General features: G+C 44.4%; 1 protein-coding gene and 1 long non-coding RNA gene across 3 annotated transcripts in view; one reads left to right on the top strand and one right to left on the bottom strand.

Annotated features, from left to right (window-relative positions):
* Positions 1 to 271: 271 nt before the first annotated feature.
* On the bottom strand, positions 272 to 12244 carry LOC144595777 (uncharacterized). The gene is made up of 3 exons (XR_013547536.1): positions 12106 to 12244; positions 3766 to 3826; positions 272 to 619 (listed from the first exon to the last, which is right to left on the bottom strand). It is a non-coding gene; the product is annotated as an uncharacterized LOC144595777 (long non-coding RNA).
* The window catches only part of rab3gap1 (RAB3 GTPase activating protein subunit 1), a 74693-nt gene continuing 73785 nt past the window's right edge, over positions 11656 to 12563 (top strand). The window contains exons 1-2 of one of the 2 annotated variants that reach the window (XM_078403409.1): positions 11656 to 11685; positions 11798 to 11853. In XM_078403409.1, the coding sequence (XP_078259535.1) occupies positions 11656 to 11685; positions 11798 to 11853 (86 nt within the window). The remainder of the gene's footprint in view (positions 11686 to 11797; positions 11854 to 12563) is intronic. The other variant, XM_078403410.1, reaches the window with a different exon arrangement.

The following is a 12563-nucleotide window of genomic DNA, read 5'->3' as shown; positions in this document are numbered from 1 at the left end:
CCCCAGGGCCTGATGCAGACCATCAGGCCCTGGGGATTTATCTGCCTTCAGTCCCAACAGTTTACCTAACACCATTTTCTGACTAATGTGGATTCCCTTCAGTTCCTCCCTCCCACTAGATCCTCGGTCCCCTAATATTTCCGGGAGATAGTTTGTGCTTCCTTGGCTTTGAGAACCAAAGCACTCATTTAACTGTTCTGCCATTTCCTTGTTTCCTATTATAAATTTCCAATTGACAAATGAATTTTTTGAACAAAAATAAACATGCTAACACAATAAAAGTTTTAATTACATCTTTAGAATACCCAAATACATATTAAAATATTAAAATATGTGCAATGTCAATTTTTTCCCCTCAGTATTCACAGTAGACATTTTGGGTTCACTGGATGAATGGACGTGAAGATTACATGTTTTTTTATTGATGCAAACACAAATTGCTGGAAGAACTCAGCAAGTCAAGCAGCATCTGTGGTGAATGAGGGATATCCCTGTCTCCTTAGATGCTTCTTGATCCACTTTGAGGATTTTTTCTTTTCGCACCTGATTCCAACATTTTCCAGCAGTCTTCTTGTGTCTTCATTGTTTTTTCATTGATCTTTGTTGTAGACACTGGGACCTTGAATAATCATATATTACATCAGTTTGAAAAAACAGCAGTTACAATGCAATAAAACTCTTTAGATTCTGGAGTAGTTCCTGAGGATTGGAGGGTAGTTAATGTAACCCCACTTTTTAAAAAAGGAGGGAGAGAGAAAACGGGGAATTATTGACCAGTTAGCCTAACATCGGTAGTGGGGAAAATGCTAGAGTCAGTTATTAAAGATGGGATAGCATCACATTTCGAAAGTGGTGAAATCATCGGACAAAGTCAGCATGGATTTATGAAAGGCAAATCATGTCTGACGAATCTTATAGAATTTTTCGAGGATGTAACTAGTAGAGTGGATAAGGGAGAACCAGTCGATGTGTTATATCTGGACTTTCAGAAGGCCTTCGACAAGGTCCCACATAGGAGATTGGTGTACAAACTTAAAGCACACGGTATTGGGGGTTCAGTGTTGAGGTGGATAGAGAATTGGTTGGCAGACAGGAAGCAAAGAGTAGGAATAAACGGGTCCTTTTCGGAATGGCAGGCAGTGACTAGTGGGGTACTGCAAGGCTCAGTGCTGGGACCCCAGTTATTTACAATATATATTAATGATTTGGACGAGGGAATTGAATGCAACATATCTAAGTTTGCGGATGACACGAAGCTGGGTGGCAGTGTTAGCTGCAAGGAGGATGCTAGGAGGCTGCAGAGTGACTTGGATATATTAGGCGAGTGGGCAAATGCATGGCAGATGCAATATAATGTGGATAAATGTGAGGTTATCCCCTTTGGCGGCAAGAACAGGAAAGCAGAGTATTACCTGAATGGTGGCCAATTAGGAAAAGGGGAGATGCAACGTGACGTGGGTGTCATGGTGCACCAGTCATTGAATGCAAGCGTGCAGGTGCAGCAGGCAGTGAAGAAAGCGAATGGTATGTTAGCATTCATAGCAAGAGGATTTGAGTATAGGAGCAGGGAGGTTCTGCTGCAGTTGTACAGGGCCTTGGTGAGACCACACCTGGAGTATTGTGTACAGTTTTGGTCTCCTAATCTGAGGAAAGACATTCTAGCCTTAGAGGGAGTACAGAGAAGGTTCACCAGATTGATCCCTGGGATGGCAGGACTTTCATATGAAGAAAGACTGGATAGACTAGGCTTATACTCGCTGGAATTTAGAAGACTGAGGGGGGATCTTATAGAAACATATAAAATTCTTAAGGGGTTGGAGAGGCTAGATGCGGGAAGATTGTTCCCGATGTTGGGGAGGTCCAGAACCAGGGGTCACAGCTTAAGGATAAGGGGAGAGTCTTTTAGGACCGAGATGAGAAAACATTTCTTCACACAGAGTGGTGAGTCTGCGGAATTCTCTGCCACAGAAGGTGGTTGAGGCCAGTTTATTGGCTATATTTAAGAGGGAGTTAGATGTGGCCCTTGTGGCTAAAGGGATCAGGGGGTATGGAGAGAAGGCAGGTACAGGTTACTGAGCTGGATGATCAGCCATGATCATATTGAATGGCGGTGCAGGCTCGAAGGGCCGAATGGCCTACTCCTGCACCTATTTTCTATGTTTCTAATGCTTCTTCAATGCTGCAGTGAAATGCCAGTCTAAATGTTGTGCTTACGAATGTTTTAAACTCACCCATATCAATGTACTTCCAACAATGATATAGGTGACCTTACAACTTGATTTTTAGAATATGTATTAGATTATACTAAATACTTGTATAAGGAAAATAATAAATGGTTCAGAAACTTCAAGTTCAATAATGAATTTATATCTATATTGGTTACTATTATCTAAGAGTGGTAGGTAAAGCGGCACAGCTAGTAGAGCTGCTGCCCTCACACCTTTAATGACCCAAGTTAATCCTGCCCTCCAACGTTGTGTGTGTGCAGTTTTAACATTCTTTCTGTGAGCACGCAGGTTTCCTCTGGGTGCTCTGGTTTCCAACCACATCCCAAAGACTGTAATTTAGCAACTGGCAATTGTAATTTGCCCCAAATGTGTGTGTGGGTGAGTGGCAGAAGTTAGGGGCAAGCTGGTGGGAATTTAAGGAAAATAAAACAAAATTTGTGTATAATTAGTATAAATGGATGCTTAAAGATTGGCACAGACTGGTGAGCCGAAGGGTATGTTTTCAGGCATATGGCCCTGGGACTTTCACTATTCTTTATCAACCATTAAGGCTAATTTGTTTTATTAGTTTGCAATAGGCTTCATGATGACATTAATTTAATAGCTGAAGCTAATTAAAAGCCATAAATAGTTATTTGAAAAAATATAACTTCCAATTAAATTCAGAAAGGGCTGCCAGTTATTCACGTAACTGGACAAGTTGCTGTAAATTGATGCATGGGCCTTTGGGACCCTGAAGTTCCTGTCAAGTATAGGCCTAGGTGATTGTTAATGCAACTTAGCTCAGGGTACATGTTTAAATTAAATGGCTTTGTGGTTTTATTAAGCCAATACTATCAGAGACATTGGAGGTTGGTTGGAGATAGAATTAAAATCTGACCTAAACCTAACTCGGCGAGGGGGCTCCCTAAGGGCCGCTCCAATCTCTGTCACCGGCAGACAGGCCAGGAGAAGCCAAAGACCAGCATCACAAATGGCGCCTGGCCATCGGAAAACTTCAGCACCCTAGACACTGGACTGAGCTGAAGTCATCGCTGAAGGAGCAAAGCTGCATCCAACTAGTCAGAGGGTAGACACAAAATGCTAGATGTTTGGGTCGAGACTCTTCAGACTGAAGATGGGTCTCGACCTGAAACATCACCCATTCCTTCTCTCCAGAGATGCTGCCTCTCCCACTTAGTTGCTCCAGCATTTTGTGCCTATCTTCAATGTAAATCAATGTCTGCAGTTTACTTCCTACACATCAAATTAGTCAGAATTGGATCAACCTACCTGCACCTCATCAGCCCTACTCCTTAAAAACCCAACGGAGTTCTAGCTAGGAGTGGGAGAGGAGAAGGTAAAGGATGTCTCACTAATTGTGCCACTTTCTTTGCAGGCTTGGAGCAAGACTAAGCTGCTGTGAGAAGCCTGAGGCTGCCGGTGCTTCCTCATCCACCCACAGATGTTGAGGAACTGTGCCCCTGCATGGACTTAGAACTGTTCCTATACATTTTTAAAATCTGTAACTAACCCTTTTTATGTGAGTTGATCCTACCTTGACTGTGTTGGTGTAGTCATTGTTGACCTGATGTCCTCCCTGATGAACCTTTAAATACCTGACAATAAACATTTGATTATTTACATGATGTACCAATAATTGGTGATATTGCCCATGTCTAGTTACACATGAGAAAACCTCAGAAACTACATAATTTACCTTTCAGCTTAGTGGTTATCAAATAGTAGCCGAGTAAATTTTTTCAAGTATCTATTTAAATTTTACGTTATTTGATTATTTCATTCTTCTTGCATTGAGGTAAACCCCAGGTTTGGCATTGTACCATTAATAAACAATAGACAATAGGTGCAGTAGGCCATTTGGCCCTTCGAGCCAGCACCGCCATTCAATGTGATCATGGCTGATCTTTCTCAATCAGTACACAGTTCCTGCCTTCTTCCCATACCCCCTGACTCCGCTATCCTTAAGAGCTCTATCTAGCTCTCTCTTGAACAACATCGTACCTTACAAACTAATGGATTATGTTTGATATTTATTAATTACATATATTTATTGTGTATTTAAGATGCAAACTAAATATCATTTAAGGCCAGATTCAAACTTTTGTCTTTCTGTTAGTGTTCCAGAATATCTAAAAATTTCGTTTTATTTTTCTGCTGGTGAAATATTATTGGTGATTGCTCTAGGATAGGATAGGAAATGGACAAAAGCTTCAAGTTCCAAGGTGTAAATATCACCAACAATTTGGCCTGATTTAACCACATTGACGTGCTTTCTTGTCCATAGCATCAATGCCTCTACTTCCTCAGAAGACTAAGGAAATTCGGCATGTCTCCACTGACTTACCAATTTCTACAGATCTACCATAGATCTACCATTCTATCAGGATGCATCACTGCCCAACACTGTATGAAATTGCAGAGTGTTATAGACATAGCCCAATCCATCATGGAAACCAATCTCCTCCCAATTTACTCTATACTTCATTCTGTCTTGACAAATTCATTCTTCCCCTTTCGTTGGGTAGAATATATGAGAGCTTGAAAGCACATATCACCAGATTCAAGAACAGCTTCTTCCCTGTTGTTTTCAGACCTTTGAACGGAATTCAGAAAGGGTGTATTCCTAATCACAAATCTACCTTAATGCAGCCCTTGCAGTATTTTTTCTGCACTTTTTCTGGAACTGTAATACCATATTCGCAGTTTCCTTTCTCTTTGCACTACCTTTTCGCACTTATGCACGGTTTGATTGTACTGAATGTTTGATTTACCTGGATCACAAGCAAAACAGTTATTCAGTATATCTCAATACACATCACAATAATTAACCAATACCAATATGAATTTTAATAGGGAATTCCAAAGATTCAGAATGCATTAGGAAAGCCAATTCCTCCTCATCTTAAGTAGATGATCTCGTATTCAGAAATCATGTTCCTTAATTTGCAGATACGCCAACAGGTGAAACATCCTAACTATGTCTGTGAAAATAGGAAGATTTGTTTAGAAATTGGGTAAATTGGGTTTTTCTCGAGTATAATTTAATATCAATTTTAGTTGAAATCGTGCTCGTGATCAGTTCCATGTGAAACTCTGCAGGACTTGGACAGGTTGGAAGAGTGGGCAAAGGAGTGGCAAACGGAATATAGCGTAGCAAAGTGTAGAATCATGCATTTTGGTAGTAGGAGTAAAGGTATAGACTATTTTCTAAATGGGGAGAGAATCCAGAAACTGGAGGTGCATAGGGACTTGGGAGTGCTGGGGCAGGATTCCCAAAAAGTTAATCTGCAAGTCGAATCGGTAGTAAAGAAGGCAAAGCCATGCTAGATTTATTTCAAGAGGGCTCGAATACAAAAAAAGGTATGTAATGCTGAGGCTCTATAAGGTGTTGGTCAGGCCGCACTTTGAGTATTGTGAGCAATTTTGGGCACCATATTTGAGGAAGGATGTGCTGACCCTGGTGACGGTCTATAAGAGGTTTACAAGAATGATTCTAGGAATGAGTGGGTTAACATATGATGAGCGTTTGATGGCATTGGCCTGTTCTCGTTGGAGTTTAGAAGAATGAGGGGGGACCTTATTGAAACGTACTGAATAGTGAAAGGCTTGGATAGAGGATGTTTCCACGAGTGGGAGTCTAGGACTAAAGGTCACAGCCTCAGAATTAAAGGCCGTTCCTTTAGGAAGGAGATGAGGAATTTCTTTGGTCAGAGGGTGGTGAATCTGTGGAATTCTCTGCCAAAGAAGGCTGTGGAGGCCGTCAATGGATATTTTTAAGGCAGAGATAGATAGATTCTTGATTAGTACGGGTGTCGGGGGTTATGGGGAAAAGGCAGGAGAATGGGGTTAGGAGGTAGAGATAGATCAGCCATGATTGAATGGCAGAGTAGACGATGTGCCGAATGGCCTAATTCTGCTCCTATCATAGATACATAGACAATAGGTGCAGAAGTAGCCCATTCAACCCTTTGAGCCAGCACCACCATTCAATGTGATCATGGCTGATCAGCCACAATCAGTGCCCCGTTCCTGCCTTCTCCCCATACCTCTTGATTCCGCTAGTCTTAAGAGCTCTATCTAACTCTCCTTTGAACGCATCCAGTGAATCGGCCTCTTCTGCCTTCTGAGGCAGAGAATTCCACAAATTCACAACTCTCTGTGTGAAAAAGTTTTTCCTCATCTCAGTTCTAAATGGCCTACCCCTTATTCTTAAACTTTTTCACTCAGAGAATTTTGAAGCTGCGGAATTCTCTGCCTCAGAAGGCAGTGGAGGCCAATTCTCTGGATGTTTTCAAGAGAGAGTTAGATAGAGCTCTTAATGATAGCGGAGTCAGGGGATATGGGGAGAAAGCAGGAACAGGGTACTGATTGTGCATGATCAGCCATGATCACGGTGAATGGCGGTGCTGGCTCGAAGGGCTGAATGGCCTACTCCTGCACCTATTGTCTATTAAACTGTGGCCCCTGATTCTGGACTCCCCCAACATCGGGAACATGTTTCCTACATCTAGTGTGTCCAATCCCTTAATAATTTTATATGTTTCTATAAGATCCCCTCTCATCCTTCTAAATTCCAGTGAATACAAGCCCAGTCGCTCCATTCTTTCAACATATGACAGTCCCGCCATCCCGGGAATTAACCTCGTGAACCTACTCTGCACTCCCTCAATAGCAAGAATGTCCTTCCTCAAATTAGGATTTGAGGAAGGACATTCTTGCTATGGATTGCTTTTATGTAAAGAAGAAAAGAAAGATTGGGAGATGGCTTTGCAGACCACCTGCATTAGGTAGTCAGGGACCATCCGCAGCTTCCTGTTGCCTGCCTCTTTCAGTCTCCAGCTCACTCCCACTCTACAGATTATCTCTGGGCCTCCTTCACTGTCCACTGTTTGTGCGCAACAGCACTTTGTCTTAGAGGCTGGGCAAGGTGCAGCTTCTGGGTTCAACATCAAATTCCACAACTTCAGGTACTTTACCAATCTGTATCAGAATTGACCATTTCTGCTGGGAGTCTTCTATGACATTACTCAGTTTTCTCTAATGCAGTCTGGCCTTTTTAATGCAGCTGGTCCTGGAATTCACAACATATCATTCTTCGAAGGTTGTATTATCACCCTCTAACTGCCCATTTACTCTACAACTTCTCCCAGAGCTGTTCCACATATCTTCCCCATTTCCCTAGAAGTTAAGACTTATTGGAAAATGTTTAATTACTGAGGACTCAGGCTTAAACTCATGCTAACCAGACTTTTAAAAGGTTGTCTACCATTTTCAGATTTAAAAAAAAGTTTCTGGATGAGTCACAAGGTAGAGCAGATTATTAGAGGAATGCTTTATCTCATGAAGGAGAAAATCTATACATGTACTCACTCGAAACAGAATTACAGATTTTTTAGCATGTTAGAACGTAATCTACTAATCTTACACTTTTGCACTTGAGTATGATTGTGCCTATACTGTATATAGTAAGGTTTTTACTGACCTGTATGGAAAATTGAATTTCACTGTATCTAAGTGCATGTGACAATAAAGTACCATTGAACCATTGATAATTGAGTGTAACATTGTGCCAATTAGCACCCCCCCCTCAAAAAAATCAGGTAATTGGTAAAAAAACAAGCCTGCAGAAGAGGACAATCTGGTGCTAAAGAAAAAGGTCAAACCAAATCATCACACAATCCATACCAACATATCAATCCATTGGAAGCTCCATCCTTCAAATAAAATATTTAACCTTGTGCAGGAAGGAACTGCAGATGCTGGTTTAAACCGAAGATAGACACAAAAAACTGGAGTAACTCAGCGGGACAGGCAGTATCTCTGGAGAGAAGGAATGGGTGACATTTCAGGTCAAAACCCTTTTTCAGATTGAAAGTCACGCTCCCAATTAAATCCTTTAAATTAAATGTGAACAATCCCATGGTAATCTCCATGGAATAGTGGGGCGATGGTTGCTATCTTTGATCAATATATCTTTGGAATGTAAAGTAACAAAAACATCTTGTTTTACATCTTATGACTATCTGTAGAACTATTTGTAAATAAGCTGTCAATTTTGTCTACAATAAATCGGCAACGATATTTCAAAAGCACTTCAATGCTTGTAAAACTATTTAAGATATACTGAGGCAGTGAAGCACACAATATAAATGCTCATCCTTCCCTTTTTATCACTTATTGGAAAACAGAAGCTTTTTGTTAGTTACATACAGTCATTCATCAATTTAGTAAACTATGTTCATTGAGTATGTTTTGTTCAGTGAAATTTTGTGAATCTAAAAGGCTGGACAAATACATTAGTACGGTACAAGATAGGAAATATTAATGAACTTAATGTTTCTGTATCAAGGAAGTAGTCATAAAGAGAAATGTCCAAGAAGTCGGTTTAGCCTCAATGTTGAACAACGTTACCGCAGGCAGATTTGAGCTGCTCAAATATTTTTTAGGGTTAATAATAGGGTTAAAGCAAAATAGACAACATCTACAGCACCTTAACCACCAACGCACCTGCTCCCCCTCAAACCACCTGCTCCCCCTTATCCTGCCAACCCCTGTCTCAGTTCTCCCCAGTCTCCACCACCGACCTCTCTGACCTCTTCACAGGAATGAAAACTGCCACCTGCTCTCTGGACCCCATCCCCTCCAGCTTTGTCAAGGCCTGCCTTCCTGCTCTCTCTCCACTTATCACTGCAACAATAAACTCCTCCCTGTCCACTGGCATCGTCCCGCCATCCCTCAAAATCGCTGCTGTCATCCCTATTCTGAAAAAACCTGGACTCAACCCTGACACCCCAAACAACTTCAGACCAATCTCCAACCTACCCTTTCTGTCCAAAGTTTTGGAACGCGCTGTAGCTTCTCAACTCAAACATCACCTCCCTACATATAACCTGTATGAAACATTCCAATCCGGATTCCGCTCCAACCACAGTACTGAAACTGCACTCCTCAAAATCACCAACGACCTTTTCCTCTCCTCTGACGCTGGCAACCTCAACATTCTCATCCTACTCGACCTCAGTGCCGCCTTTGACACCATAAATCACTCCATCCTCCTCACCCGACTTGAAACCACCTTTAACATCACCGGCACAGCCCTATCCTGGATCAAATCATACCTCTCCGACAAATCCCCCATCCTCCGGTGCAAATCCCCCACCGCTCCCCTCCCCCAAGGTGTCCCCCAAGGTTCAGTTCTCGGCCCCCTCCTCTTCATCCCGTACCTGTTCCCCCTTGGTCAATTAATCCGCCGTTACGGTCTCAAGTTCCACTGCTTCGCCGATGATATCCAGCTCCTCATCTCCACCAAGTCAATCTCCACCACCACACACTCTTCCCTGACAAACTGCATCACTGAAATAAAATCTTGGCTTCAATTCAATTTCCTCAAACTCAACTGCGACAAATCTGAAATCATCATCATTGGACCAAAAACGCTCACCAAATCCACCCACAACTTCACCCTCAATATTGATGGTTTCCCAGTATCCACCTCCCCTCACATCCGGAATCTTGGAATCATCTTTGATCAAACCCTCTCCTTCGACAAACACATCAAACACATCACCAAGACAGCCTTCTTCCACCTCAAAAACATCGCCCGTCTCCGTCCATCCCTCTCCTCCACAGCTGCAGAAACCCTCATCCACGCCTTCATCACCTCCCTTCTGGACTACTGCAACAGCCTCCTCTATGGTTCACCCTCAAAAATCATCAATAAACTCTAATACATCCAGAACTCCGCTGCCCGTCTACTCACCCACTCCCCGACCGGTGACCATATCACCCCCGTCCTTTACAAGCTCCACTGGCTCCCCATCCCCCAGAGAATCCAGTACAAAATCCTCCTCATGACCTACAAAGCCCTCCATAACCTGGCCCCATCCTACCTGACTGACCTCCACAGACACACTCCAACCCGTACCCTCCGCTCTGCTGCTGCTAACCTCCTGTCCCCCCCCATCCGGACCAAACTCAGATCCTGGGGGGACAGGGCTTTCTCCATCGCTGCTCCCACACTCTGGAACTCACTACCCCAAACCGTCAGAGACTCCTCCTCACTCACCACATTCATAACATCACTGAAGTCTCACCTGTTCAGCACTGCCTTCAATCACTGACCATCACCTCACTTTCTTTTTCCTTTTCTGTTCGTTTACTTATTTATCTATTTCTTTTTTTCCCTATGTTTTAGTAAACCCTGTAAAGCGTCTTTGAGTGTTTAGAAAAGCGCTATATAAATGTAATGCATTATTATTATTATTATTATTAATAACAAGGAAACATGAAATGAAATGTAAAGGATTTCAACAGGTGTTGCAAATCTGTGCACTCATGTCGTGTTAGTTGTTGAGCCAAAAACAAGAACATAAACAGGAGAGCACGGGAGCAGGCCATTTGGCCCACAAATGTCTATGCTAAACATGATGCTAAGTTAAACTAATCTCCTTTGCCCACACGTGACCCATTTCCCTCCACCACCTGCATATCTAAATGTCTCTTATATGCCACTATCATCTCTGCCTCCACCACCACTCCTGGATGTGTATTCCAGGCACCCACCACTCTCTGTGTAAAAAACCTTTTCCATTCTCACCTTCAAGCTATGTCCTCTAGTCTTTGACATATCCACCTCGGTTAAAAGATTCCAACTGACTACCCTATCTATGCCTATCGCAACTTTATATACTTTATAGTGACAGCTGATGCCAATGCCAGTGGATTGTCTCCCTCGCCCTGTGCCAGTGATGCCTGGTGCCAGTGCCCCATCTTCCTCAGGCCTGGTGCCAGTTCTGCCTGGTACCAGAGCTGCCTGATGCCAGTGGTTCATCTCCCTCAGGCCTGGTGCCAGAGCTGCCTGATGCCAGTGATCCATCTCCCTCAGGCCCGTGCCAGTGCCCTGTCTCCCGCAGGCCTGCTGCCAGTGTCCTGGCTCCCTCAGGCCCGATGCCAGTGGCCCATCTCCCTCAAGCCCAATGCCAGTGGCGCCAGTGCCCCGTCTCCCTCAGGCTCAGTGCCAGTTTCCCTGTCTCCCTCAGGCCCGGTGCCAGTGCCAGTGGTGCCAGTCTCCACGTCTCCCTCAGGCCCGGTGCCAGAGGTGCCAGTTTCCCTGTCTCCCTCAGGCCCGGTGCCAGTTTCCCCATCGGTGCCAGTCTCCCCGTCTCCCTCAGGCCCGGTGCCAGTTTCCTCGTCGGTGCCCCGTCTCCCTCAGGCCCAGTGCCAGTGCCAGAGGTGCCAGTTTCCCCGTCTCCCTCAGGCCCAGTGCCAGAGGTGCCAGTTTCCCCGTCTCCCTCAGGCCCGGTGCCAGAGATGCCAGTGGCTCGTCTCCCTCAGGCCCGGTGCCAGTGCCAGTTTCCCCGTCTCTCTGGCCTGTCAGCGATGCCGATGCCGCCTCCGTTACCCACAATACCCCGTTCTCAAACAGATGGATTCCAAGATGGCGGCGGACAGCGATGTAAGGTTTCTCTGTTTTGTGCTAGAATATACCGCCTGTAATTTAAGTTTTCGACTTGCAGGTGGTCTTTTTTCCCTCACCCCTTTTCATGTTTCTCTTTTTTTACTGACAGCCGGAGTCGGAAGTGTTTGAAATCACGGATTTTACCACTGCGTCTGAGTGGGAGAGGTAGGAGCCGGTGAAAGGGCGCCGGCGGCGGCCGAGACCCTTGCTCCTGTCCCCATCCTTGCCCCGACCTCAGCCGCTGTCCTCGTCCCTACCCCAGCCCCTGTCCTAGTCCCTACCACAGCCCCTGTCCTAGTCCCTACCACAGCCCCTGTCCCCGCCTCCTTCTTAGTGCTTACCCCAGTTACTGTCATAGCCTGTCCCCGCCTCGGTCCTAGTCCCTACCCCAGCTCCTGTCCCAGCTCCTGACTTCACCTCTGTCCAAGTCCGTCCTCGCCTCGGTCCGAGCTCCTGTCAGTTGGGAACCCCTCTGCCATCGTGTGATGGTGGCTTGAACCCGCTGCCCTCTCCAGCCCTGGCTTTGACCCGGGGCTGGCAGATGGGCGCAGCTGTTTTTACTGTTGACATATGCTTCATGTTATGACGTTGGCGAGAAGTAGCCGTACAATATAAAAAAACACACAGTGCTGGAGTAATCAGCGAGCCAGGTAGTATCTTTGGAAGATACGGTTAGGTGACAGTAGCCGTACCTTTGTAGATTAATTTGTCTTCCTGACCAGTTTAGATTATTATTGAGCCCCACATTGGTATTTTTTGTCATGAAATTCAGAGGGACTTGCGAACAAGTTCAGACATTTAGGGACGATCAATCAGTACTTTATGTTGTTAGAGAAATCATCAGGATAGTTTTTTTTGCTTTTGAAGCTTGGAGA

Source organism: Rhinoraja longicauda, chromosome 8, assembly GCF_053455715.1.
Source record: "Rhinoraja longicauda isolate Sanriku21f chromosome 8, sRhiLon1.1, whole genome shotgun sequence".
Lineage (NCBI taxonomy): Eukaryota > Metazoa > Chordata > Chondrichthyes > Rajiformes > Arhynchobatidae > Rhinoraja > Rhinoraja longicauda.
Note: the sequence above shows the minus strand (reverse complement) of the source record. Positions and strands in the feature narration are given on the sequence as shown.